The sequence below is a fragment of the Bactrocera oleae genome, chromosome 2 (assembly GCF_042242935.1).
Source record: "Bactrocera oleae isolate idBacOlea1 chromosome 2, idBacOlea1, whole genome shotgun sequence".
Classification (NCBI taxonomy): Eukaryota; Metazoa; Arthropoda; class Insecta; order Diptera; family Tephritidae; genus Bactrocera; species Bactrocera oleae.
In genome coordinates, this window is record NC_091536.1 from 22,267,916 (window position 1) to 22,295,854 (window position 27,939).

The following is a 27,939-nucleotide window of genomic DNA, read 5'->3' on the forward strand; positions in this document are numbered from 1 at the left end:
GCAATTTTGTTGATTGATTATCTGCAATCAACTCTGAATATTATTGCAGCTTTTTGGATCAGCTGGTTGAAAAAATTCGTGAGAAAAGATCTGGTTTGCAGCATAAAAAATCATTTCATCACAATGCACATGCTCACAAAGGTGTTTTAATAATGATAAAATTCAAGGAATTAAAGTACAAATTGCTTGAGCATCCACCGTATTCACCAGATTTGGCTCCCGGCGATTACTACCTCTTCAGAAACCTGAAACAAGTCCTGCGTGGAAAGCGTTTTACGCCGAATGAAGAAGCTATTACAGCCGTAGATAGAGGTATTTTGTCGAGCTTTGGGAAAGTCGTTATAGTGATGGCATAAAATTATTGGAGGATCATTGGAAAAATCATCCGAAACTTTTCAACCAACCTGTATATTAGATAATTTTATGATCTTTAATTTTGTCTGAGGTAATTTTACGATAAAACTGACCGTTTCGTTGAAAATCGAGAAAAAACATTGTTTGACCTTGGACCTCGCGTGAATTTTTTCCACATACCGGAACGATAAGGAGTTTTAGTATGCTACTTTAGAGCACATTTTTTACATGTTCCCTTCCTTTTAGCTTGTTTTATATTTCTATCTTATATTTTATATCTTTTAATGTATGGATCGACCGAATTAATGCCAAATACGAAATACTGTGCAAACTCTGTTTGTGGAATAATAATGTTGTAATAAAATTTGTATATTTTTTCTGTATTTTATTTTAAATAAAAGTGCAATATCTCTAAAAAAAAATAACCCTTTACAATAGCCGAATACTAGTTATGTTTGGTTAAAAACAATAATTGTATAAGTTCAAAATATGATATATACTAATATTCGACTTTAGATAACAGAAGCTACAGACAATTCAAATAAATAGCTAAATAAACCGTTTCCAAGAATTTTTCAAAACATAAGTCATCACCGGTAGGAATCCCCTGCCGTCAACGCAAACAAAACCACTTACTGATCGGATATCGGTAACGACCTTCAGTCACTGATAAAAAAAATATGAGAGTCCCACACATACTTACAACCGAGTTTTTTCCATTCACTCTTACGGTTGTTTGTATTTTTCTCTCAATCCGCCACCATTCACAAAAATGCCAATATGTCTGTCGCGTCGTGCAAAAAATGTACAAAATAAAAACAAAAATAAATACAGTACTTCATGAAATAACAACTGTAACACTAAAACAATAATAATAAAAAGTAAAGAAAATACAAGCCCGTATGATAACCGTAATAAAAAGCGATAAACTTGTCTAATCTACAACCGTGGCGTTGTTGTTGGGGCGACAAGCCTTATTGTTCCTGCTTTTATCGCTTCAGTTTACTTAATGAAATTCCGTCTACTATCAACGGTTGTCACACATTTCTTCCATACATGCATGTGTACATATGTATGCACGTAAGTGTGCATGAATTTGCGATTATTTGTGACGTCATGCGGCGAGATAAAGTGCAATCGTTTGATAAAAATATTAAAAAAAACTAGCATGAAATTGTTTCGGTTGCAATGAAGTTTAAATACCCTACCACAAAAATTTCAAAATTTTCAGTGTGTAGGTGATTGAGGCTGAATATAGAGGTATGCTTTAGGCAGCAAACACTGACTGGCACGCAGCTCTGTGAAAGCTCTTACCATTATTATTTGATTTTGTCTTGAGAGACCATTGATACAAAGTTGATATACATACATACATACAATGTATGTAATAGGTATGCATATCATTCGGTTTCGATGGCCGAAATAGTATTGTCCAAAGAAATAGACTAAACAATGCTAGCCAGCGAAAAATATTGAATTAACAAGAGAGGATTAACAAACATACCTAACTACAAAAAAGTTTGTACTATCAGTACACACGCCTCCAGTTAGAAAAAAAGTAACAGCATCAGCATAACAAACAGGAGTCACAAGCAATCAACCGATGTGACATTGCACATTGAATTGTAAGTATGTAAGTATGCATGTAAGTAAGTAGTCGAAACAGTTAGCGATAACACACTTACATATATCTACATAAGCATGTGTACACCTAACTATGCATGTTTGTACGAGTATATATTCGTTTTAAAAAGCATACACCCAATTTACATTGTTGGAGTATAAAGGATGGATTTCCTAAATGCTCTCCACAACAACCATAAGCAGAAGGTTCGAAGAAATAAAGTAATCTTTAAGATAAACTCCCCCCATTATACGGTGGCTACCGACTGTAGAACGAAAGTGAGTTGGGCTAGAAGAAGGAGGCGTACGGTGACCAGCAGTTGATGTTCGACGGGTTCCTAAGGAATTTTCTGCTACTGTCGCAGTCACAGTACCGTTACTTGGACTGTACCTACATACAGAGCACCAAGTATTGTCGCCTCTGTTATGTGTTGCTGTTATCAGTAAACATTTTTTTTTATTTGCATGTGCGGCTAGTGACTGGTGGTTGGTGGCCTGTGGCTTACATGCGGCGGACTGGCGCGACATACAAATAAATAACACTGTGACCAGGCGTTCAAGTGATAACAATAAATAATATAAATAGGCGTTTAAAATATACACATACAGTACAAAAATGTATATTGAAAAATAAAATAATTGCAATTTGATGAAAAGCACAGAAGGAGAAACAAATACATATGTGCACATACACATGCACTGAACAACGTATATGTCGAATCTGAAAAAAATAATAAGCACTAAAGTTGATAAGTAAGCATCGAAACTCACACTGTAACCACTGACTGCAGCATGCTTAGCGGAATATATTTAAAGATTTCTCGATGCGGCGACAAGTGCAACAATATACTGATTAACATACATAAGTATGTTCACACTTGTACTTGGAGGTTACATGGAAACACTATGCTCGTATTAAGATGTACTTGCATATGCCTGTGGCAGAGAATCACACAGGTATTGGCATACACAGCGTTAATGTTTGAATATTTTAATTCACTAAAATTTAACTAGCGCAAAAAAAAACAAGAAAAAGTTCGTTAACTTCGACTGCACCGCAGTAATAATACCCTTCACAGCTGCATTTCTTATAGTAACTATGTACTACATAGTATATGTACGTATGTATAACTAAAGCTGTAAACGTAACCGAACAACGATTTACATCCAACCGAAAATGTGTTGTTAGTTTTTTAGCCACATTGTTTGATATGGTACACAACTCCTTCAAGTCAAATTAAGATTACTTAATGAAGCGAAAAATTAATGCAAGTCTTTATCTTGATTTCGAACGGTTAATTTGTATGGCAGCTATATGCTATAGTGGTCTGATCTGAACAATTTATTCGAAGATTGTGGCGTTGCTCGAGCCAAAATTCTATGCCAAATTTCGTGAAGTTATCTTGTGAAATAAAAAAATTTTAAATACCAGGACTTCATGTTAATCGTTCAGTTTATATGGCTGCTGTATGCTATAGTGGTCCGCCAAATGAGCAGCTTCTTATGGGAAAAATGAGGTGTGCAAAATTTCGGATCGATATCTCAAAAACTAGTAATGATTTGTATGTACACATATGATTATTATATCAAATATAATACTAACACTTAGTAAGAATGTTTGCATGGCATAAATTAGTTTGGTACCAAAAATGGCTGACTGCTATTAATCTTAACTTGGTATATCGTTTATTTATTTTTAATAAAGCATAAATATATAAATAAATAAATTAGTTTATTTATAGATAATTTAAATATTTTATAAATTTATTATTATAAAAAATAAAAATAAAATAGATAAAACTGTTATATTAATTAAAAACCTATTATTTAATCCATAACTATTGGGAGACCCTGATAACTTTAATCCCGCTAATCCTTTAAAAATAATTGGCCCACAATTCCGGCCCTTTACGACGGATGTTTTCGCGCAAACGCCTCAAAACGCTCAAATAATACACTTTATTGACCGTTTGTCCCGTTGGAACGAATTCATGATGAACCAAATCGCGAATATCAAAAAACAATTTCCGAAAACTATCTGGTTTCATGGTACATTATGTCGCTACAGAGTATAATGAACGATTTGAATTAAGACCAAAAATTCATTCAATACCATCCATCAACCACCGTATTCACCGGATTTGGCCCCATGTGACTTTTTTTGTTTTCAAAACTCAAGTTATCACTGCGTGCAACCCGTTTCGACTGGATTGAGGCCATAAAAGAAAATTTGCAGAGGGAACTGAAGGCGATCCCGGACCCGAACCTACAAGGCACGTTTCGATGATTGGAAAAGAGGTGGCATATGTGTATCGCTACAGAAGGAGCATATTTTGAAGGGGGCAAAATAAATATTGATGAAGATTTGAAATTTTTCATTTTATTTACAATTTACGGAAACTTTCCGTTCTTAATATATTTCACTTCATTCTCCTTCCAACAATTTTCCATTAGCAAAATATTTATTTGTATTTGTATTGTATTTAGAAAAATCAACTCCGCGGAAGAAATTACCCCACGCTTAACAATGCCCTGCCGCAGAATAAAGCCTTACTGTGAGTACAAGGGATCGCCATGCCACTATGGGTATATATCTTGTCAGTTATGCCATGTTACTGAAGATTAGCTATAAAACAACCGCGACAACAATTTGTTGGTCTAGTTAAACAACTGAGTTTTTCTGCAATTTCTGATGTATGTATGTATATAAAAATATATATATGTATATAAGTGCGTATACGAAGCCAATAGTCAGCACGTCAACAACGGAACACTGAATTATAGAGATAAGGCAAGAACACTTTAACGGCATAAAATGGAAAATTATGTTATTTCTTAGTTATTTTTAATGCTTTGTACAAGTCATTGGCACATGCGTCTGTACACATACATAAATAGCAATAAATATGTATATAAATAAATATATGTGTTTGCATGTAGCGTTTAATACACTTATTATTGACAATGAGACATACATGTTCTGCCATAAAAACAAAAACAGAAAATAACTTGGCTTGCTGGTGAAAAGGTCACTTATGTTTACTGACAACCAACCAACGAGTACGCGGTTGATGCGATAAGCGACAAAATATACTCAATGTCTACATAAAATACATAGTACGTACACTTGTATTGTACATATAATATATATGTATGGTATATGTATATCCACATACACACTTGCTACATGCTTTTGCATTTATAACGCAACCCTATTACACCTCTGCCTTCGTCTTTGGTGGTAGCGATAAGAAAATAAGAAAACATACATACATACATACATACAAGTATATACAAATTTATTTATTTCACTTTGTTGCATTTAGTGATTTAATTTCCATTCCAAAAATCTGATTTATGCTGCCATAATGACTTAGTTAAAATAACAAATCAGTGCTCAAAAACATACATACACACATAAACTTACAAACATGTACATATTTAAATGCGATGATACTGCAATTTGATGCATAAGTCATACTAGCGCAGTCTCTGTATCATATACATACATACATACGTTTTGAAAATTATACGTAAAGCCCAAATTGAGAACACACAACCGTTTTTGAAAAGATTTTCAATATGAGATGTGCTGAAGTATAGGTGAAGTCAAAGAATGGAAGGACTTAACACAGCAATTAAAAAACGCACGAACGATCAGCAGAATAACGTTTTGTTACACACGTATTGCCGCCAACACAGAAAAATTTAATGGGTATCAGTAAGGAGTTATACACGAAAGGACTAAGTACATATCGTTGTTAGACCGACCAAGCTCTTTTTTTCTAAGTGAGAAAGTCACAATGTGTAGAAACAGTTTCTGCTGCTTTTTATGCCCAATCTGTTTCAAACCAATATTATAGAGTATTATTGTCGCTTATCGAATTTTGTTGCTAATTCATATAATTTTGTTTATGTATATTTTATTGAATAAAATACCGCTACCAACAATTTAATAAAAAAAACAATAATTTTTGAGTTAGCCACTTTTATTTTTAATGTTAATATAATATTACAAAAAAAACTTTTGACATGGCAACTCTGAAGTGGACTTAATTACCGGCCCAATGATAACATGTCAGTCTAACTAAACTTTTCTGATAAGCAAATCTTTAGGAAACCTCGAGGTAATAAGCAAAGAAGTGCATTATTTTTAATCTTAAATAAAAACAGTAATTTAGAGAGAGAACGATGGCGACCAAACCAATATTCACCTTTAGACGTGCAAAAATTGATGATATCGGCGCTGTACGTGAAATGATACAGGTGCGGTGGTATAGAATAATACGATGACATATTTTTGAAAGTAAATCGGATTTGTTGCTCATATTAAATTGCATGTAGGTTTGGCAAGTTAGTGATGCATCTCTTCTTCCTTTAGGAATTGGCTGATTTCGAAAACATGAGCGATGGTCCGAAACTAACAGAGAAAGGTATAATGTATTTTACTTATATGCATTTAAGCCTGACTATATGCATACATACATACACATTTACAAATGCTGTAAAATATTCCTTTTTTAGATTTAATACGCGATGCCGGACTCGATGGTGGCCAAGAATTTTGTCATATATATGTGCTCGAGCTTCAAAGCGCAGAACAAGCCACACCGTAAGTAATTTGTAGACAAGACTTACTGGAATTTTTTATAATAATATATATGTATATGCAAACTTGTGTTAGTAGCTTCGGTAGTCTTAAAGAAAATACGCACAACTCATTAATTCCTTTATTAATGATATATAGTTATTATATCAATTTTCTATAAGCCAATAGTTTTTCCGTACCAAAACCACTGTGTTCTCAACTCAAATAAATCACCTGCACGAAGAATATACATATGTAGACACCGAAATATTTATGTATGTGCATGCTTTTATTGTTTACACATAAGCACCCATCAAAAAGGTTGACATGCACAAATACCCGATGACATAGTCCACCTTAAATATTTGCCATTAGACACCGATAAGCTAAAACAAAATGTATCAATTTTAAAAGCAATTCACGCACACATGCACCAATATATGTATATATTCGTATGTCTGTACATTTCAGCATATTTTTCTCCATTTATGTACCACTGTTTGTTTACTGATAAGTTCTGCATACATTTCAACAATTCTCAAATAAAATTTACTCACAGCAATACCAATTCAATTGGAAATATATTCTTAACACAGATTTAATTATTTATTTTTTTCTAATTTTTCTTTCTTATGCTGCCTTAACAGCGTGACCATAGGTTATAGTATTTGTTTCTACTCCTACTCAACATGGCAAGGGAAATCATATTTTCTTGAAGATATTTATGTACGACCCACATATCGTAAGATGGGTGCCGGCGCTTATTTGTTCAGTTCTGTTGCAGCAAAAGCGAAGGAATATGGCTGTCAACGTTTGGATTTTCATGTGCTTGGCTGGAATCCAGCGCGAAAATTCTACAATAGAATGGGTGCTGTGGATTTGACCGAGAGTGAGGAATGGCATTTTTATCGGTTGCATGGTGAAAAAATCGAGAAATTGGCCAATGGATTATAGCGCTCTTACAATAAAATAATATTCAACTTTTATGCGCACTGTTTCCTAATTATAAATTTATTTAACTAAAAGTTGGGAAAAACGTTAGTTTCTTCGAAAATGTATTTATTAGTAATAATATAATATTAAATTGTAAAAGCAGCACTTTACTGAAATATAGAAAGCACCAAAAGGAATGTCACCTATAAGTCCAATGTTGCTACCCTTTACTTGTGAATACAATCAGACTTTTTAACTGTTTTAGCAACATACTATCAAATTATATAAGTGTCTGGGCGAACTTTCTAAATTACAGTAAGAGTATGCAATTTCAGTACATCACTTAGTTTAGCTAAAAATTAGCATTTTCTAGCAATTATGTTTTACTAAACAAACTCTTTTTTTTATGAATACGAACACTATTTTTTTCCAAAATATTGCAACAATAATACTTTCACAGATTGCCTTTGAATAAAATTATAGTAATTTGTAAATATTCATTGTTTTGTTTTCTTTTTCCATTTAACTCTATTGTTCACCATTGCTGCTGGCTATAACGTGTATCTGCATACTTTTGGTGCTATTGTATACTTGCCCTTGTGGAAATGGTGTCACCTTGGAATGTGTGTCAGTTTTGCTTTTGCCACCAGCTGTATAACAGGACAAACGTATATTTGGCATTGGTAGAAAACCCGTGCTTAATGGCATCACATCCAAGGAAATCGAATGACTATTCACATCTTTCATCGAAACGACGCCTGTAACGGTACAAATAAAAGCACGTTATATTTTATAAGAGCGTGTATAAATTTGACATGGGGTATTTTAAATATAAAACTAAACGATTAGTTACTTACCGCATACTTTTCGTAAAAGTTAAATTAAAATAAAGAAAAATTGTTACTAAACATTAATATAAAAGAAATTAATGTACACACATACCATATATATACATATATACATACAACGGCAAAGTAAAGGATTCGATGACTTATGCTACGCACACATCGGTGCAATCGGATTCATGCAAGTGCAAATGGATACCACAAAATGGGCTTTCTTATGATGATTTTCTCAAGCGATTATCATTTTTTTTTTTAACACAGATTATATTTTTGACTGAACAATTTCCTTTACTTCTGCCATTAAAAAAGTATACTGCAAATATAACCAATACATATCAAATATGACCAACCTGCGGAACGCCCACAAACGGCCCATAAATTCTGATCACTCAGCACCTCGTACATAAGATCCACGTAGGGGTTTTCATGCACCTTGGTAATTTTCAAATTTAAATTACACACTGAACGTAAACGACACAGTTCGTTCGGCTCAAGTTGTGTTTGCACTTTAAAAAGTGTTGTATAATCCACTAAATCGAAAGCGCAGCCGTAGTTGCGTAACAATTGGGGATTTTCGACCGTTGAGTATTTTGTTAAAAAATGCACCTTGATGACTGCAGGTAGCTCTACCTCTGCTTTTAGAGGCTCCACTTGAATTTCATATAGATAAGAAACCGTCAGACCTTTGTAGATTTGCTACAAGAAGAAGAAGGTATTAATTTTTAATTACATAAACAAGACATGTACATAAGTAAGACGCATACAACACGTGACTGCGTTGGTGGATTCAGATCGATTAAACGCACGCCCGCCACATCACACTTCACCTTAGCTTCGGTTAGGTATAAATTCGCTTCTAGACCCTTCATAACGACATGCAAAAACTTTTGCGTTCCACACGTATGTAGGCGACATTGAGCCTCAAGCGCTGGTTGAAAATCAATCGCAATCTGCAGCTCATTGCGTGACCAAGGGCAGGTCAGTGTAACGTAATGCTCCAAATGTTTAGATATTTTGCGACCAGGCAAATCGGTTAGCACTTCTAATGGGATTTCACGTTCCTCAAAAGACTTGAAATTGGGTAAAGACACTTGCAGAATACTGTTAAATGTAGAATCATCTTGCACAGTAGTATTAGGTATTGTGTCCGTGCTGTTTTCCTGAAGAACAGCGCCCTTGTCAGTAAGTGGCTGGCTGTTTTCCTTTGTACGCGCCATGCGTATGCGCAGATTTTTTGAGCATTTCAATGTTATTTTGGCATCAGCTGGAAAAATGAAGCTGCCACCTGAAACCGTTAGGCGAATCGGCTGCTCAATGCCTGCAATTAAGTTCTTGAAGTTGAGCACCGCAGCAGCCGGTTTAGTAGTGATTACAAATGGTGGTACTCTGAAGGGCAAGTGCTCGGAGAAGAATTCCAATTGAGATATAGAGATGCGCATCTAAAATCAACATAAAGACATTACTTCTACGATACGATATTCGCCAATAGATATAATAATTAACATACCTGCTTGAAATCCCAAGTGCCTACGCGTGTCGCTTTCGATTTCAGTTCAATTATATTAGTGCCAGGTTGTATAGCGATGTTTTCAGTTGCTACGAAATTCGTAAAATCCGACTGGACACTGGGTGATAGCTTGCGTTTGGTGCTACTCGTACGACGCACCGGTTGTTTGACTTTGAGCAGCTCACATGCTACCGACGCGCAATCCAGAGTATTATCTTGTTTGTAGTCTAAACGTAGTGTCATTTTCAGACGCGATTCCTTGAGTGGCGATGCTGTTGGTGCTTTAGTAAGTCTTCCGTCTTTTGTACCGCTAACCAACACCATGGAAGGTGGCGCTGTGACCTCACCAGTTAGTGGTGCGACATGCATCTCGTAGGACAATTGTATGCTTTCAGCCACTACTTCACGCGGATACAAGCTCTCCAGTTTTAACTGCACTAAAACTATGTCATCCTGTATTATGGGTTCAGCATTCAGTACATTAATATCACAAATGCGAAAATGATCTTCCAGCACGCAGTAATTGGCATTCTCCATTGAAGGTTGTGCAGATAAAGAAGTAGTCATTGTCTTCACCGATTTGAGAAACTCATCGAAATAAAATGAACGTACGAGCATTTCCAGTTCTTGGCAACAAGAAATTGAACTACATGTTTTCGTATAAGCCAACGAGTCGCCCATTTTGCGGTAGCAGTTAGCTAGTTCCAACAATGTTTGCGAACTTAATGTGTACCAATTTTCAGCCTTTAATTCGCGCAACAAATCAGTAAAGAAACCAACCGCCTTGTGTGGCTCATTGAGTGCGCAATAAAAGTTACCCAAGTCCAAACCCACAAGTCGGGCCGAACGAGTTCGTGAAACGTGTTTGTACGTGCTAATCGCCAATTCCGCCAATTCTAGATAGAGTTTTTCAAATGCTTGATTAGATCCTAAAGCTTCTTTCAACTGATCTGTTGCTGATTTCTTAGGCCGACGATTAGGGGAGCGGTCGCGTTTTTGTTCTGAAATCTGCGGTGTGGGATTCAAGAACTGCGACTGCTCTAACGGCGAGTCGCCAATACCCGCTGATAACTGTACAACGATGTGCAACTGTTGGGAAGTAGGCGTAAAGCCTGGCAGTAGACCGCACAATTTTCCCAGTTCGTATAATTTATCCTTTGCCAGATTCCAGATTGGTGCGCAATGTTGAAAACAAACAACTTCAGTCGGTTCCATTGCTTGCTCACAAGTTTGCAGAACTTCCAAAGCACATACGAATTCCCAACATGATAGAGCACCCTCCGGAGTATCTAATTTGACAAGTTCTATTTCACGTAATGTAGAAAATAAGAAATTTAACAGTCTTCTAGCGATTTCAGGTGTTTCATTATTTTGTTGCAAAAGATGCGCTTGTCTTTCGAAAAGGTAATTTCGAAATTCCAATATGGATACGGGGTTATCTTTAATTTTTTTGCGTATTTCAAATTTATCTCGCCGATTTAAACAAATACCATGAAAAGAACATAATGGTTGCTTGAAGTATTCCAAACATTTTTGTTTTTCGCCAAAACCAGAGTTAGTTATAAATTGGGAGAACATCGCGTCCAATTCATCATATTGTATTAAAGCTTCGGTGTGTAATTCAAGTTTCTCAAATGTAAGTGCTAAATCTTCTTGCATAAAGAAATATTGCCGAAAGTCCCAACCTTCATGATTTCGTTTTTCTCGCCTACTTCGTATGAGTTCCTCATATTTAGCAATATTACGATTGTAACTAGCGAGCATTAAAAACCTGTTGATAGACAAAAGTGTGAAGTCAAAAATTTTAAGAAAACTTCTAATCTATAAAAAAAAATTCACTAACCTGATGCGTTGAACTAAACAACGAAAAGATTCAGCAGATTTTTGTTCGAATTTCGCAGGGTTTAGAACAGAGATGCAACGATCATCATTCTTCGTAGCAAAATCTTGTCGTATTTTATCCAAAACTGTAGTACGTGGTAATAAGTTTTTTGCCTTACGCACATCCAAGGTCTCCACTAATAATATCATCCAATCAGAAATACCAAATGCTGTCAACTGCTTTAACCAATTTTTTATTTCTTCATGTGCGTTTGCCTTATAGGTGTCCAAATCCTATACAAAAATAAAATGGATTTTATATAAGGGCGAAAGTGCAAAACTAATTGGTTTCAATACATTGCATTCAGTAACGAATATGTGTAAAATTGGGTGCTCCAATATACTCCATTCTCCTTTTTTATACTTTTCCAATACGTTTACGTTGAAAGGCTGCGTTTGTGCTTCTAAACGCACTTGTTTGGTGGGACGATGAAATGTACGTCTCCATTCGCAAGTATCTAATGGTATAGCATTAAGAATTTGCGCTTCCAATGAACGAAATAATGGCCCAGCTCCCGAATCTTTAATAAGAAATATAAATTCTTAGGATAACAAATGTTATTACATTTACAAACTTACACGTTATTATTGGTTTAACATTCATATTTATGCACACTTTTATTTTATTATCGAGTACAAAATTTATTAATTAAAAAGTTATGTCTACCCATCCAAATTTATTTGTAAACGCAGACAAAACTTTCTCCCCTTTCTATCAGCTGTGTTTGACAATAGATAAATAAATAAACAGAGAGCGGGTGGTATAAAATACCAGGCTTTTGCATTTATTACACATTTAGAAAACGATGGGTTATTGATGGCATAATCCGTTCTTGTTTATTAAATTTATATGTCACGACGAAATTAAATTTATTAACGAAGACTAAAATTAGTAAACACTTTTCAATAATTTAAAAAGTTTTTTGCCCGAAAACCTATAGTATTTATATAAATCTGAATGGCTTATATTTTTGATAAAAAATCAAAACAGTAGTTTTGAACATTTGTTATTCAAAATACAAATATGTTTAGACATAATTAAGCATTTAACGATTATACTAATCCTTACTATTGATATAAGTGAGAAAATTTTAAAGTCCCCAAAAAGAATTACTGTTATTTTCCTATTATGTTATTATTATTTAAATGATTATTTTCCAACACTGTTAACCAATTAACCCATGTCAACAAGGCACCCACAAGTGTCAAAAACTCTGTCCTATTATTATCGAGAAAAGTGAAATCATTAGTTTGTGCAAAATATTCGTCAATAATTGATAAAAGCGAAGGAAAAATCTAATTCGTAAAATAATAGCGCCATCGCCAGGCATTAATAAAAAACTATGGAAAGTTTTTTTGGTCGAGGCCACGATGGTTATGTTGGACGCGAGGAACATATTGTAAGCAATTTGCAGCTCCTTCCCCTCACATATTCAACTTTGCTTATCATATCTACATCTTTATCTTTTTGAAAATTAAAATGAATCGTGATTAGAAAAAGTTGCAGACCAACTGTTCGGAAGATGACAACTTAGATGAACTGCCACCGATGATGGAAGAACTGTGTGTGGTAGATGGCTTACGACCAAGTCCCGGTGGTCCATTCTCTGCTCTAACGCCATCAATGTGGCCGCAAGAGATACTTGCAAAGCTGGGCCAACCCGAGGCAGAGCCTACTGGTCCAAACGATCAACCAGATTATCGTTTTGACGAATTTGGTTTCCGTGTGGAAGAGGAAGATGGTCCAGAACAAAGTTCTAACAAATTGCTTTCCCAACCATTCGTGGAAGATGCCCAACAACGTTTACAGTGGATTGCGCACCTAGAATTTTCACACAACAAAGAGGCTACTGAATTAACTTGGGAAAATGTTGATGTTATGCTCCCGCGTACTGAAAAATTACGAAGTATGGTGCGTGAAGGTATACCACACTCATTACGAGCGCAAATGTGGATGCGCTTATCTGGCGCATTGGCTAAAAGGCAGAAAAGCGAAACAAGTTATCACGATATTGTTAAAGGTGAAAAAATGCAGCAATGAAATTATTTGTATTTTTTTTTAGTAATATTTGTTTAACGCATTCTTTGATTAGCCTCAGGAAACGATCAACTTATGACCTCAAAACAAATTGAGAAAGATCTCTTGCGTATATTACCAACAAATGCGTGCTTCAGCAACCCACATGGCACAGGAATACCACGTCTGCGCCGAATACTACGCGGCATTGCTTGGCTTTTTCCAGATATTGGCTATTGTCAAGGTACTGGTGTCATAGCCGCTTGCTTGCTGCTTTTCATGGAGGAAGAAAATGCTTTCTGGATGATGGCGACCATAGTGGAAGATTTGTTACCTGCTTCGTACTATTCCTCAACGTTATTGGGCATACAAGCCGATCAACGTGTGATGCAAACGCTGATTGCTAATTATCTAACATCAGTTGATGAAACACTGAAGAAACATGACATCGAGTTATCGCTAATAACTTTACATTGGTTTCTGACACTATTCGCGAATGTAGTGCATATGAAGATATTGGTGCGCATTTGGGATTGGTTTTTTTATGATGGAAGCATTGTTCTCTTTCAACTCACATTGGGTATGCTGAAGTTGAAAGAAACGGGTTTACAAAATCTTGAGAACTCCGCTCAAATATTCAACTCATTATCTGATATACCTGGCGAAGTTGATGACGTGCAGGTATGTTTGCACAGTTTGAGAATAATCTGAAAGTTTTAAAATGTTAACGTACTTGTAGATACTTTTTCATCAAGCCCTTGAGGTGGGTGGCTCTTTAAGTCAAACTGTCATTGACACGCATCGCCGACGACATCTTGCCTACCTTATGGCAGACCAAGGTGGACTTGTGGGTAATCCTGAGGCAGTCCCGAATCTACCCAAGCAACATTTAGCTCGGCGACAGGTGCGAAAAAGCAAATCTATATTAGAAACTCTGCTATTTCGTGGCGAGCCAGACTCTGTAGAACTGAAAAATAAGAATATACGACAGACAGAAATTCTGGTAGACTTACGTGAGGCAATTTTGAAGGTAGCGCGCCACTTCATTACCATTGAACCGAAATTGTCAGCACTCATACAATTGACAGCGAATTATAGTACTGATTCGCATGCGAAGGATCATGAAAATTTCATTAATGTGGCGCGTCGACGGAAAAGAAGGGCCAAGGCGTTACATGATTTTGAACGTCATGATGATGATGAGCTGGGCTTCCGTAAAAATGACATCATCACGATAATTAGTCAAAAGGATGAACACTGTTGGGTGGGAGAATTGAATGGCCTCCGCGGCTGGTTCCCAGCCAAATTCGTCGAGTTGCTAGACGAGCGAAGTAAACTATACACTTCGGCTGGCGACGATGCGATTTCTGAAACTGTGACAGATTTGGTGCGTGGTACATTGGCGCCATCGATTAAAGCTTTCCTCGAACATGGCATGAAAAGACCATCGTTTCTGGGTGGTCCAATACATCCATGGCTCTTCATCGAAGAAGCAGCAACTCGTGAAGTTGAAAAAGATTTCGAGTCGGTTTACAGTCGCTTAGTGCTATGTAAGACGTATCGCTTGGATGAAGATGGTAAAGTATTGACTCCGGAAGAGCTTTTATTTCGCTGCGTACAGGCAGTTAATCAATCACACGATGAAGCGCATGCGCAAATGGATGTCAAATTACGCTCACTTATATGCCTTGGACTGAATGAACAGGTGCTGCATTTGTGGCTGGAAGTGTTGTGTTCATGTCAGGAAGTTGTACAAAAGTGGTATTATCCCTGGAGTTATATTGATTCGCCGGGCTGGGTGCAAATCAAATGTGAGCTTCGGATACTTTCACAATTCGCTTTCAATTTGAATCCAGACTGGGAACTACCGCCGAAAAGAGGCAAAGAGTCACAACCACTTAAAGATGGCGTCCGCGACATGCTAGTAAAGCACCATTTATTCTCGTGGGATTTGTGAGTCTTATAACAACAAAGCCGTAATGGCATCTAATGCATTTGTATATGAGTTTAATTTCTTTTAGTAAAATGTAGTGAGCAAACTTTAATTAATTAACGTAATAGTAAGTTTTTGTTAAGTTATAAAGTTGCGAGAAAGTATTTGAATATGCGTATTCCCTTTTAAATATCGATGTACTTAAAATAGCATAATTCATAATTATGTATGCTTTCAATAACGCTTCTTATCAGTAAAGTGACTCTCGAAAATTGTTACAAACATTTTTTAGTCAAATTAAAATAACAGTACATTTATAGTATATAATTATAATATTGAAATATCTATATGTATGTTATATAATTCCTTTAAATACTATGTGTATCAATCAAGTTTACTTCTTTAAGATGCCAATTTTTTAAATTGCAGATATATTTATAATTTAATTTAATTTTTTTTGAAATTCATATTTAACTTATTATATGTATATGGTATGTATGTTGTATATTACAAAAAAAAATCGCAATATTAAAATATAAATATCTATTTAAACGGCTATTTTCTCTTTAAATTCAATTAATTTTACATGTATTTCGTACATACAAATGCATAAGCATTTGCTTACTATAATAATTATGGACACAGTTAAACAGATTCGTAAAATAAGAATATTCCGACTACTATAGAAATAAACGAAGAAATTAACTGCATACTAAGCCTAAGTAATCGTCCATAAGTGTACCGATCGCGAACTGGAAATGAAATACTATTACAACTTATTTTAACATTATCATTATTCAATTGGTACTTACAATGCCGGTCGCATCCACACGTGTACCAACAATCTTTAGACGTATTTTGTCTTCACCCGAAATTACCACATCTTCATCTTTTGATTTGTAGCACGGCGGATTGCCGTTTGGGCAGAACTGCATATCAGCTGGGATGGACTGCAATAGAAAAGCGGATACATTTTCCACTACTCAACTACTATTTATTTAACACTTACATGATGTGATATAAAGCAAGAGAGTGGTCCAATTTCTGCGAACATGCCAACCTGCATAAAACCATAATACATTATTTAATATTGCCCACAATTTTCGTTTAAATGAAATTACTTTGTTTATTTGTTTCACAACGGCATCCAATACTTCTCCTTTGAATGGCCGAAAAACGATTGCTTTGTATTTTACAGGATACACCACAAATCCCTGACCCGGCTGTATAACACCAGAGCCAATTTGGTCGATTGTTGTCACCGCTATCACGAAACCATACTTTCCTGTGCATGTACCTTCAACTTCGGTGTAAAGTTTCTGCTTTACAGTCTCCAGCAACTGTGGCCCAAAATAACGCGGGTGTAAGAGAATTTCATGTTCAAGTGAGATCTAGAAAATTAAAAGAAAACATTTAAATAACACCAATAATAAAATAATTCAGTTTACTTACATGGTAAAACATTTTAATATATGAGCTGCTACTTTTGTATTTATGATCAGTACTTCAGTTTATTCACTATATTTTGCTAATGAGCTAATAAGCCGAAAAATTGTTTATTTCAGCAGAAAATGGTAAATAGCGGAGGCATGAAATTCACTGCAGTGTAATGTCAAAAGTGACAGTTGAAGTACGCTTGCTAACAGAGTTGCATTTCATTAACAGCGGAAACGAATTTATCTAATAAATAAATTTTAGTACTGCCTTAGTAAATTACGTTATAATAAGTGTGGCAGAGGGAATAACAGCTTAGCTCGGCTTTAAGATATTCTAAAGCGTCCACTGGATGTGCATATGGTGAAATCTCTGATGAATAAACTTATCGTTTTCTTGAGATAAAAATTAATATTTATAATTTAAAATGTTTACGAGAAAAATAACAATAAAAAATAAAGGAATTGTTCTTTTTTCATCACAAATAAAATTGCTGTGGACCCATGACTTTTTACTTGTGTGCATGTATAAATATACCTACATACGTGCATATGAATATACGGTAGAAACTTGAATCAATGAGAAAAAGCAATAACAAAAAAAATATTTTGAAATTAAATCAAGAAAGTAGTTATCGGAGCCTGAACTGGAACTGACAGATTAAGAGCTAAACCGGCACGTACTCATAATTTATTTACACTGTGCAACAATTTAAAAAACCAATGCAAACTATTTTCAGATATATTAAAATACTTAGTTCTGCCGTAAGTTCTGTTATAAGTTCAGACCGCTATAAAAATTAAACTTAAATATAGATTTTGATTAAGTTAATTTTATTTAATAATACATATAATATATTAAATGAGCGATGTACAAAATTTTATTCGAAATAGTTATATATAGTATTGCTTTCACACAAGGTATTGACGACATTGCTCGAACCAACAATTTTTTGAGACTCAATTTTGTGTGTGGTATTCGACAGGCTATGTTGTTCAACTTTAGTCACCAACTGTAATTCAATGGAATTGGAAATCTGAACTTCCGGAAGGCTTGTCATCAGAAACTATGAACCCAGGAAAATTGCTTTCAAACCACTGTTTTTGTCCCAGTTTTAAGCTTTTTTATAAAGAATTGAAGATTACACACGCTTTTACAGGAGACTCCCCACCAAACTTTTCCTTCTACATATTCTACATCTGGACAAAGAATAATTTAATAGCCGTTGAGTTCGTGCTACTGAAGAAGTCGCTTGTATCTGTTGAGCCTAATTTGCTTCAAGCGCACTGTGAAATGATGACCATTTGGCCGACGAAAGACTTTCATGCGGAGATCGTCTCAAATAAGTCTTGACATCGATCCGGTCGATATATCCATTGTCCTTGATACAATTTTCTGTTTTTTAAAGCGATTTTTGCGAATGCGTTCGCGAATAGTTTGTATGACTGAATTGGTTCGAACCACACGAGGGCAACCACTCTTGCTGTCATCAACTGAAGACGTTTGGGAGAACGAACATTCTCGAGATATTAAGTTTTTTTGAGAAGTTCATACATTTTCTTTGAAAATATTTTTATCTTTGTGACGAAAGTAGGAAGGAATAGAATAGCATATTCAAGGCAATGAAAATGGTAAAAGACCGCCTAAAGCTTAGTTGTATACAGCAACATGGAGAGAAAATCGTGGCTTCCCGTGGTTGTAGTGGGTTGTTGGAAAAAAAATTTGCAAAACGTTGTTGCAGAACACCGGGTAAACCCCGAACTCCCCTTCTCTAACCTTTACTAGTTGCGTGTATGAGGTGATAGAACTGATATCGCAAAGCTATTTCAACACTATAGTAGATTATGTAAATTGAGTACGGTAAGGAGAATTGAGCCTATCCGGCAAGAGCAATGTAGGTTTAATTCATGGTAGAGGAAATATCAAAAATCGATGTAAGCTTCTAAAGCGAAAATGCGTATTTTCTTAATAGTAACACAGTGTGAGAAATTGATTTTAATCAACAAATACAGGGTGCTCGTAAACTAATGAGCTACAATCGTTGTAAAACTTTAAAACTGCACGTCAATAAGCACATAAAAACCGATTAACAGTTATACACATATCACCCTTTCAAATGTGTACATATTCAAGTTCAAGAAACACGTTTTAAACTTTACTCATTAGAGCGAATTGCAAGTAGCCTGCGACTGAGATTTTTGTAAACATGTTTTCATACATATGTATATGTATATGTACACGTATGTATGCATGTATGTATATAGATAGATAGATGAGCTGTTGATTTTTAAACTTCCTAAATGTACGCAAAGTATTGAAATCAGTTTGATTTTAGCCACTGAAACGTTGAGTGTGCCCAGCGACTGTTAATAAAAGGATTTGTTATTAATATATAAATTTAGTATTTACTAATACAGGTATGCAGTAATTTCTATAACAATTAAAGTGAAAAAAACACCACAGTTATTGTTATAGCAATAAGTCATATGCCGCATTTGTTAAAAAAAAGTGATGAAATTTTTTGAAACATAAAAACGCACAATATTTGTATTAAATGGTTATTAAAGCTCGACCTTGACGAAAATGTGAATATTTTGAGCTTCCTTATCAATTTCGTGAGTTAAATATATTAAATAATTTTTTTTTTTCGCTCGTTATTGTTATTGCAAATAAACTATTTACAGTTATATGGGAATAACCCACTAATCCAATGACATCGTTTGTCAAATCACTTGTTCACACGCACACAATGAAGATACACACATGCTTATGTACATACACGCTTTTGCAATTAAAATTTAATGCGAGAAACCGACTTCATTGTAGATACTTTCGATACTACATTTGCTCTCATCAAAATATCCAAGTTTTTGGCGCTAATATGTTCGGTGCAATTAACATGAATGCAAAATGAGTGTGTTAAAGCATCATTAAGATCATCTTCAGGTTCACAAATGCGTCAGCGAAATTGGGGGTTTTTTACGGTTTTTTGCTACCAATTAAATCAACTTGCTTGTTAAACAATTATTTTGGCATAACGAGATATCTCTCTGTCGGTTGATTTTTTTATCAATTAAGGTTAATTTGAAACCAATATTTAAACATTTACTCATTTTCGTTCTTTTCGTGTTAAAAATATATTAAATTATATATTTATTTGTATACATTTATTCATACATTAAAAATGTGAGGAATTTGTTTTTACTGATAACCCTCACAGAGGGCTGAAAGTAATTATTTAAAAAGTGTCTATTGATTAGAACACAATATTCTTTATCTGATTGGTTAGTTGAAAAGTAGAAAAAATACCTAAAGTTAAAGAGCATGCCTAAATTAAAATATTTATATACACATGTATATTTCAGAATGTATAATAATTATATATAACGATACTCTAACATTAATATAAATCGTGGTTATAATACCCTTCACCGGTGCATTTTTTATAACATAAAAGTATATAAAAAGAACTTTAGCTTGATTTTAATCGGTCAGTTTGTATGACAGCTATATGCCATAGTGGTCTGATCTAAACAATTTGTACAGAGATTGTTTCATTGACTTGGACAATAAACTAAGTAAAATTTCTGGAAGAAATCTTGTTAATTAAAAAAGTTTTCCATACAGCACTAGTGTTTAATCGGTCAGTTTGTATGGCAGCTGTATGCTGTAGTTGAGCGATATTGCCGGTTCTAACAAATGAACAGCTTCTTGGGGAGAAATGGGGGTGTGTTAAATGTCAATTCGATATCTCAAAAACTGAAAAACTATCGATTAAGCTCGTCACGCTGCTATTTCGTTACATTTTTATTTAATTTAGATGGAAGTCTTTTAGGAGTCTTGGATATTGAAATATAATTCAGATAGTGATAGTAAATCGAATAATGCATATAATTTCTTGTTAATCCAGCAACAATTAAATTTGTATGTCTACCCATATTTGCTTGCGATAGAACGTTCGTTTCTCAATAGAACTATTACTGTATAAACATTTCATAAACTCTGTTTCTGCACTTTTCTGAAATCATACTTTCCCCACTTTTGTGATTTCATTCGCAGATATGTTACGGTTGCCATTTGTATTGAGCATAATTGCAAGCGTGTTGTTGCACAGCTACGCCAGTCCGCAACAACCAAATGCTGACTTGGATAAGACTATAAAGGATATTTTTTCACAAAATCCCGCTATACCTGTACAAAGCACCGGCACAGGTTTCGGCCGGGTTGTTACGCCCGAACCAGTTGATGGTTCACAACCGCAAATAGAATTCAATTCGATAAGTGGCAAGGCACCATGTAACTGCGTACCTTATCACATGTGTGATCCAACCACGGGCAGTGAAACTACACCAGTTGAAGATGGCGAATTTGATGGTTTCGGTTTGATCGACTTGCGCTTCGGCGCCGACGATCCTGTGTGTGAACACTTCCTGGATGTATGTTGCGGCAGTCAAAATCAGCATCGCGGTAGTCTCACACCGAAACCGCAGGAAGAACGTCCTAATCGGTCTAAAGGATGTGGCATACGCAACGTGGGTGGTATTGACTTCAATATTACTGGAGCTGTCGACAATGAGGCTGGTTTTGGTGAATTTCCTTGGACGGTGGCCTTGCTGCATGCCAATAATTACAGTTACTTCTGCAGTGGTTCACTCATACATCCTCAAGTTGTACTCACGGCAGTACATTGTGTAGTTGGTCGAAAGGAATCAGGCATTCTCGTACGTGCTGGTGAGTGGGACTCACAAACAATCAAAGAACGTCTGCCCTATCAGGAACGCAACGTGCAACGGATCATTACACATCCTAATTATAATTATCGCAATGTTGCCAATAATTTTGCATTGGTTGTACTTACTCAAGCAGTTGTATTGGCCGATCACATTAATGTGGTATGTTTACCCGGCCAAAACGCCGCGCCACTAGCCAACGTCCAATGTTTCGCCAATGGCTGGGGTAAAGATGTCTTCGGTGAAGCTGGACGTTTTAGCGCTATAATGAAACGGGTACCACTACCCATTGTAGATTTCGGCAGTTGCCAAACACGTCTTCGCGGTACACGTTTGGGGCCGAAATTCGTTTTGAATCGCTCGTTCATTTGTGCTGGCGGTGAGCGCGGTATTGACACATGTCAAGGTGATGGTGGTGCTCCGCTTGTGTGTCCGATTGGTTTGTCAGCGGAGAATCGTTACGAACAGGATGGTATTGTGTCTTGGGGTATTGGCTGTAATGATGATGTGCCCGCTGTTTACGCTAGCGTGTCGACGGCGCGAGACTGGATTGACCAGCAAATGCTCTCTTTGGGCTATGGTACAACATCATATTCTGTACTTTAAACATGAACTTTCAAATAAAACTGAGATATCTGAGATTAAAGAATTTTCTAAAATAATGCGACTTGTTTTATATTTACGTTGCACGATTATTATTTAAGAAGTAAAAAACAATTAAAAACTATTTATTATATAATGAAAATCAATACACATTTTTGTTACAAAACGCTAAATACTTATTTAGTCGGCTTTCAAATGAAACTCGAACTCATTGTCTCGCCCATCCTTTGTAAAAATACGAACGTATGCGTTTTTTAAACCATACTTCCAGATCGCTACGTATGGCAAGTAGTAGAATATCAGTTCATTAAGCCAGACACGGAAATTGAGATAACAACGAACAATGCTATACTTGTGTAAGTAAGTCACTATGAAGAGACCATATGCGACGAGTAAACGATCATACCAGCCCAAATCGTAGTAATAGAGTTTCTGCTTCGGATCAATGGTCTCGCCAGGAAGATGGTCAAAGCTATAGTATTCATACCCTTTTACATAAGTCAGTCGCCTGGTGAAATATAATACTGATCCTGTAGACAATGTTGTGTTAAATGGCCACAATCCTTCCACCAACGCCTTTGTCATTTTCTCAAAATCTTCACTAGTATTTTCTAAAGCCGGTTGATATACACGTCGCATCACAATATCGAGACGGCGCTTCGTCTCCGCCCAATTACAACCACACAGGTTATATTCATCCTTAATGCCAAGCAGATAACCGAGTACACGCCACATATGTGTCGTACTTTCCAGATACTCCTCATCGTATAGTTGTACGCGTTGTGCGCCTAAAGTGGCATAACCGATAAAACCGAACTGTGTTAATGCCAGATCCTTTTGCGTAATTTGTCCGGCGCCAAGTTTACTGCACGCGCGACTCGACTTGGAATGCGCTTTGCGTACAGCGCGTAAACCAGTCCAAAATTTTGAGTTTGCTGACACTGGATGTTCATACCATGCATTCGTGTGCAAAATTGTGCGCATATAGCGTCGAAAAGCCGTTAAACAGGTGGACGATTGACGTGTACACATGAGCACGCGCAGTATGGACGGTATTGCGAGAACTGCCACCAGACCGTAAAACATGCCAGCGGTGATGAGGAAACGATATTTTTTCATAAAAGATTGACCCCTGTATAAGAAAGAACAACGCTGTTGAATGAGTAGTGTATATTATTATTAATTTATCATATAATCTTAATATTGATTTGTCAGCTTAAAATTGTTTTACTTCTCAAAAGTAGAACGGCATATGAAAACGCCTTGTTTAAGATGGTTAAAGCGATGCGGTAAGACTTTAAGTCGGCATATGCTGTTAGGTTTTTCTCCAAAATTTTTTAGAAGATTGAAATACATATTTAAATAAAATATATGTAGACCAGCCGATCCAATTTGATACGGATTAGTTCATTTAAACTGCGCGCGCAAACTGAAAGGATACATTTTTTTCCTAGATTGTGTCATTTAGTGTGTGTTTGGCAGCTGTCTGCTTGCGAAGCGAAAACTTTGTCTAGCGGTTTTTACTATGCGAAAATGAACTGAGCAACGAGTACGCTTGAAATACGAGTCGTCCATCCGAAACTCTTAATGACAGTAACATCGAAAAAGTTAAAGAAACAGTGCTTGAAAACCGTCATGTTGGCATCAGAAAGATAGCAGAGCATCCCCACACCTCTTTTGGAACGACTCAACACATTTCGGTTAATGTTTTGGTTATGAGGCGTGTTAATGCTAGACTAATACCAAAAGACCTGAATCTTTTGCAAAAACGACGTTACAGCTGAAGTTTAAAACAAGTGTATATAAAATTGAAAGGCGTTAATAAAGATTTGTATTAAAATGGATGAATATGTAGTTTTTTGTCAGTCCGGTTCAAATTTGCTTATATTGCCTTGTGTAAACTTCTAAATTTTAGGAAATTATTTTCAAAATCAATTTCGGGATTTAATTTCGGGGTCCACATCACTAGATGACCAATGCATTGCAATTTTTACTCGCACACACTCGATCTCAATTGAATAAGTATTTGCGTGTCATTTTCATTTAATGTTATTAACGAACATAAATGAATTATTATCTAAATTGCAACAAAACTTCTAAGCTTTTTACTTATGTATTTATCGGCGCATATATAACAAAAGTCAAATAAAACATGTTACAGTTAACTTTATGAAAAATTTCAAACAACTATTAATACTTATATTTGTAAGTATACTAATAAATATATCTAAATATGTATGCATATTATTTTGTTCCTGAAAAGCTGATACTTTACAAACATGCCGCTCGGTAAAGCGTTTTAAGGGGTTACATGGGTTTCACGTCTTCAAAAAACAAAAAAACAAACAAAAAAAATTATTGACTTATTTAATTCTATAATATCTCTAGAATATTGTCCTAAATTCCCAAGTTGAGCCCAGTAACAGTTTTGAAGGTACAGCTTTGAAAAGTTGCACGCTCGATGTCAGCTATATAGTCCCTTAAAACTTCAAACTCTTTTTTCTCGAAACTGTGTTTCAAAGTCGATTGTCAAGATTTCTCACGAACTACTCAACCGATCTTAATGAAATGTTACACAGGTCTTCAAGATAACTTTACAAGGTCTTGAATTCAATTACAATTATTAAAAACAAAAAAACGTCGAGAAATTTTCACCAAGATTTGCATGTTTTTGTAAAAACGTCTGCCAAAAATACAATTTTCACTTTATTTATTTTTTTCTCCATCCAATACCTAGTTAATGGTCTTAGTTCTAACACGTCTTTTTTTTTTTTACATTTGATTTTCCTGTCAGAAGTTCTGCTGTCAACGCGGAAGCACCTTTTTTCCGAGGGACTGTCGGAAATGACATCGTAATGACCGAGTTTTGTTTATTTTCTTTTGAAAATTTCACAAAATCTTTTGTAAATATGTATCTTCGAAATAATAAAAAATATAATAGAATAAAATATTTAATTTTTTACAGAAAAAAAAATAAAAGAAGAATTATTTTTTGTGCGCTTGAGCGATGTCTTGTAATTAAAATGAGCCACCAAAGCACGAAATATATTTTTAACTTCATTTAAAAGGCGAAACGAATTATTTAAAAAATATCAGAAAAATCCGATTGTTCAAAAATGAAGTCAAGCGCGAAAAATGTTACAGTGAAATCATCAGTATATACACATATGTGTCTATATAAAGATATAAATTCAAAAACACATCACTCATCATTTATTGGCTTAAAACTACCACAATGAAATGTTCAGACATAGGAATTTTCAAAACAGCATAATTACATGATTAAATTTGAATGTTTTTGTATGTATGTATGTATTCCCACATAAAATTACATGTATAACATATTTACATACATATGTATGTATGTATGTTTACATATTCGTATCTACTTACTTTCTGAACAGAGCTTCATCGTACCACGCTGGCATTTCCATTGGCGCGCCACTATCTCCTTCGAGTGCCCCATTCTGCAGCAAATGATCCAGATATGCCTGTGCTTCGGTATATTCTGAGTCACTACTTTCAGCTGTTTTAGCACCACTGACAGATTCACTAAATTTATTCACGCTAGCACCAATCATTGCTTCCACTTTGGCTATAAAAATCAAAATGATTTGAAATGTTCACATGAAAACTGATTCATAATCACTCGAAAAGCATGTAGTTAATTGTTGAGTGCTTAGAAGCTAGTAAGGGCACTGAGACACTACTATCGTTGCTCAAATGTCGAATTATGCCATTGGCCATGCGAACATGTTAATTGATAATACACAAAAAGATATACATATATGTATGTATGTATATAAAAACAACACTGTTGTATGTAAACAAGTCACCTTGTTTACAAGTCACCTGCCGGTAAACGTATTGTCATGAACAAGCCTGGAGTTGTAGGTACAAAATTTCGATAAAAGCGCTAAACAAATTCAATTGGCACATAGCGACGCAACTGCATTCGAGTCAGCTGCACGAATTCTCTTGGAGAAAGTGTGATGGCACTCAGCTGTTGGCCAACAAAATATTCATACACACTTACGCACATTAGCCAGATCTTACAGAGTCTTCAAATCGATGGTGCTTTTTCGTATAATCACAGCCACAGAAAACTCAGCAAACACGTTATGTTAAAAGCCTATTTAAAGTCATCAAAATTGTTCATTGAACTCTTCTTAGCTTTGCTCTTTTAGTATAGAAAATTTTTATTTTTTCATGTAATGAACTGTCAAACTCATATGCCAAAATGAAAACAACTTTTATTGTAAATTATACAATATTATTAAATCAACATTTTCTTTGTTAGAGCATTGAATATGCTTTCCGATTGAATGCGCTTAATGCAACTTGAGTTCTCTGCTCCAATTCACGTTGTTTTAACTGTGAAACCAGAGAACATACAACACATACTAAGTTATTGTATGTTCACTGGTGAAACTACTCGAACTTATCTCGAAAGCTAAATATACTTATGTACTTTATACTTGTTGTTACTTGTTTTTGTCTCTAGCACTCTCTGAGCATGCGTGTAAGCTTTTGGCAGCTCACATAAACATTTGTCTCGCGTTGCAACTATTTATAAGCAGACGACTCAGTGTTACACGCTCTCAGCATACATCAGCTACTTCACATCAATTCATATGTATATTTGAGGCAACATTACAGTGCTGATAAAAATGTTTGCACAGACACGGTGATTAAAATATGAATTAGATGATATAATATACATATTTATTTGTTGTATTTATAGCCTATTTACTTTGTTGGCCCTAGTAAGACATCGTTTGTAAATAAAAAATAAAGTATACATATTATGTTTTAAAATATTCAACGAATTCATAATCAAAAAGTTTTATAATACACCAGGCCACTCGTCTTGAGATCTTGCCCAGCAGTCATGTGTGATGTAATGCAAATATTTGTGCACTGTTGCTCAGGCGATACTGCAATCAGGCTAGTAGACATGCGACTGGGTTGTAAATTATCCACAGGAAAGTATTTTTGAATTACGCTTAACCGCAGTTTTTATGGCCAAATTAATAGTTTTTACCATTACTATTAAACTTGATAAGTTGGTAAATTTACAAAATCAAAATTAATACATCAAAAATATAAAAATACGGAATCAGTAGCCATGAATATAAAATTTAACGAGAAGCATTTTTTGCTGCTGTCTTTCTTAGTTTTTTGTAAAGAACCACTGTATTTAAGCGAAGAGAATAAAAAAAATGTTTCATTCTATAGTATACCTCCATTCTCCTTAAAAATACGGAAAAAAATTGTAAACTGCTTCTGGAGCGCCAAGTCGATAGTATTTGCTATAATTTACTTCCTTTTTTAATTTGATTTACTGCTTTATTTAAGTACCAACATATATAAAAGTGGCAATTATATTACTAGAAATTTGTCATAATTGGAAAAATTAAAAAAATTAGGTTAGTATGCCGTTAGATCGTACATTTCAATATCAGTTTCAAAATTTTAAGTGAATTTACAT

General features: G+C 35.2%; 6 protein-coding genes across 12 annotated transcripts; 3 read left to right on the forward strand and 3 right to left on the reverse strand.

Moving 5' to 3' along the window:
- Positions 1–5,999: 5,999 nt before the first annotated feature.
- On the forward strand, positions 6,000–7,998 carry LOC106620315 (thialysine N-epsilon-acetyltransferase). 3 transcript variants are annotated; one of them, XM_014238774.3, is made up of 5 exons: positions 6,000–6,104; positions 6,159–6,243; positions 6,359–6,410; positions 6,502–6,589; positions 7,213–7,998. In XM_014238774.3, the coding sequence occupies exons 2-5, from the start codon at positions 6,169–6,171 to the stop codon at positions 7,517–7,519; spliced, it is 522 nt and encodes a 173-aa protein (XP_014094249.2). In that variant the 5' UTR covers positions 6,000–6,104; positions 6,159–6,168; the 3' UTR covers positions 7,520–7,998. The 3 variants fall into 3 exon arrangements, with proteins under 3 accessions (XP_014094249.2, XP_014094250.2, XP_069967878.1); XM_014238775.3 differs by having other exon boundaries at positions 6,016–6,104; positions 6,151–6,243; XM_070111777.1 differs by having other exon boundaries at positions 6,063–6,243; positions 6,322–6,410.
- SIDL (SIDL trafficking protein particle complex subunit 10) lies at positions 7,608–12,471 on the reverse strand. Its single transcript, XM_036377515.2, has 7 exons — positions 12,311–12,471; positions 12,029–12,252; positions 11,694–11,965; positions 9,851–11,621; positions 9,108–9,782; positions 8,694–9,039; positions 7,608–8,256 (listed from the first exon to the last, which is right to left on the reverse strand). Exons 1-7 carry the CDS (start codon positions 12,333–12,335, stop codon positions 8,027–8,029), a joined length of 3,543 nt encoding a protein of 1,180 aa, XP_036233408.2. The 5' UTR covers positions 12,336–12,471; the 3' UTR covers positions 7,608–8,026.
- Positions 12,472–12,910: 439 nt separating this feature from the next.
- LOC106620313 (small G protein signaling modulator 3 homolog) lies at positions 12,911–15,793 on the forward strand. Its single transcript, XM_036377550.2, has 4 exons — positions 12,911–13,131; positions 13,227–13,752; positions 13,825–14,429; positions 14,488–15,793. Exons 1-4 carry the CDS (start codon positions 13,075–13,077, stop codon positions 15,703–15,705), a joined length of 2,406 nt encoding a protein of 801 aa, XP_036233443.2. The 5' UTR covers positions 12,911–13,074; the 3' UTR covers positions 15,706–15,793.
- Positions 15,794–16,209: 416 nt separating this feature from the next.
- Positions 16,210–17,296, reverse strand: Polr2G (DNA-directed RNA polymerase II subunit Rpb7). 2 transcript variants are annotated; one of them, XM_014242817.3, is made up of 5 exons: positions 17,134–17,296; positions 16,803–17,072; positions 16,691–16,741; positions 16,494–16,631; positions 16,210–16,433 (listed from the first exon to the last, which is right to left on the reverse strand). In XM_014242817.3, exons 1-5 carry the CDS (start codon positions 17,143–17,145, stop codon positions 16,383–16,385), a joined length of 522 nt encoding a protein of 173 aa, XP_014098292.1. In that variant the 5' UTR covers positions 17,146–17,296; the 3' UTR covers positions 16,210–16,382. The 2 variants fall into 2 exon arrangements, with proteins under 2 accessions (XP_014098292.1, XP_036233616.1); XM_036377723.2 differs by having other exon boundaries at positions 16,210–16,447.
- Positions 17,297–19,421: 2,125 nt separating this feature from the next.
- Positions 19,422–22,507, forward strand: LOC106623350 (phenoloxidase-activating factor 2). Of its 2 annotated transcripts, none has more exons than XM_014242821.3 (2): positions 19,422–19,532; positions 21,175–22,507. In XM_014242821.3, the coding sequence occupies exon 2, from the start codon at positions 21,177–21,179 to the stop codon at positions 22,449–22,451; it is 1,275 nt and encodes a 424-aa protein (XP_014098296.2). In that variant the 5' UTR covers positions 19,422–19,532; positions 21,175–21,176; the 3' UTR covers positions 22,452–22,507. The 2 variants fall into 2 exon arrangements, with proteins under 2 accessions (XP_014098296.2, XP_014098297.2); XM_014242822.3 differs by lacking the exon at positions 19,422–19,532 and adding an exon at positions 19,572–19,730.
- Positions 22,495–26,871, reverse strand: LOC106623351 (uncharacterized). 3 transcript variants are annotated; one of them, XM_014242825.3, is made up of 3 exons: positions 26,489–26,871; positions 25,842–26,043; positions 22,495–23,580 (listed from the first exon to the last, which is right to left on the reverse strand). In XM_014242825.3, the coding sequence occupies exons 2-3, from the start codon at positions 26,027–26,029 to the stop codon at positions 22,629–22,631; spliced, it is 1,140 nt and encodes a 379-aa protein (XP_014098300.2). In that variant the 5' UTR covers positions 26,030–26,043; positions 26,489–26,871; the 3' UTR covers positions 22,495–22,628. The 3 variants fall into 3 exon arrangements, with proteins under 3 accessions (XP_014098300.2, XP_014098298.2, XP_036233562.2); XM_014242823.3 differs by having other exon boundaries at positions 26,485–26,871; XM_036377669.2 differs by having other exon boundaries at positions 26,285–26,871.
- Positions 26,872–27,939: the final 1,068 nt, after the last annotated feature.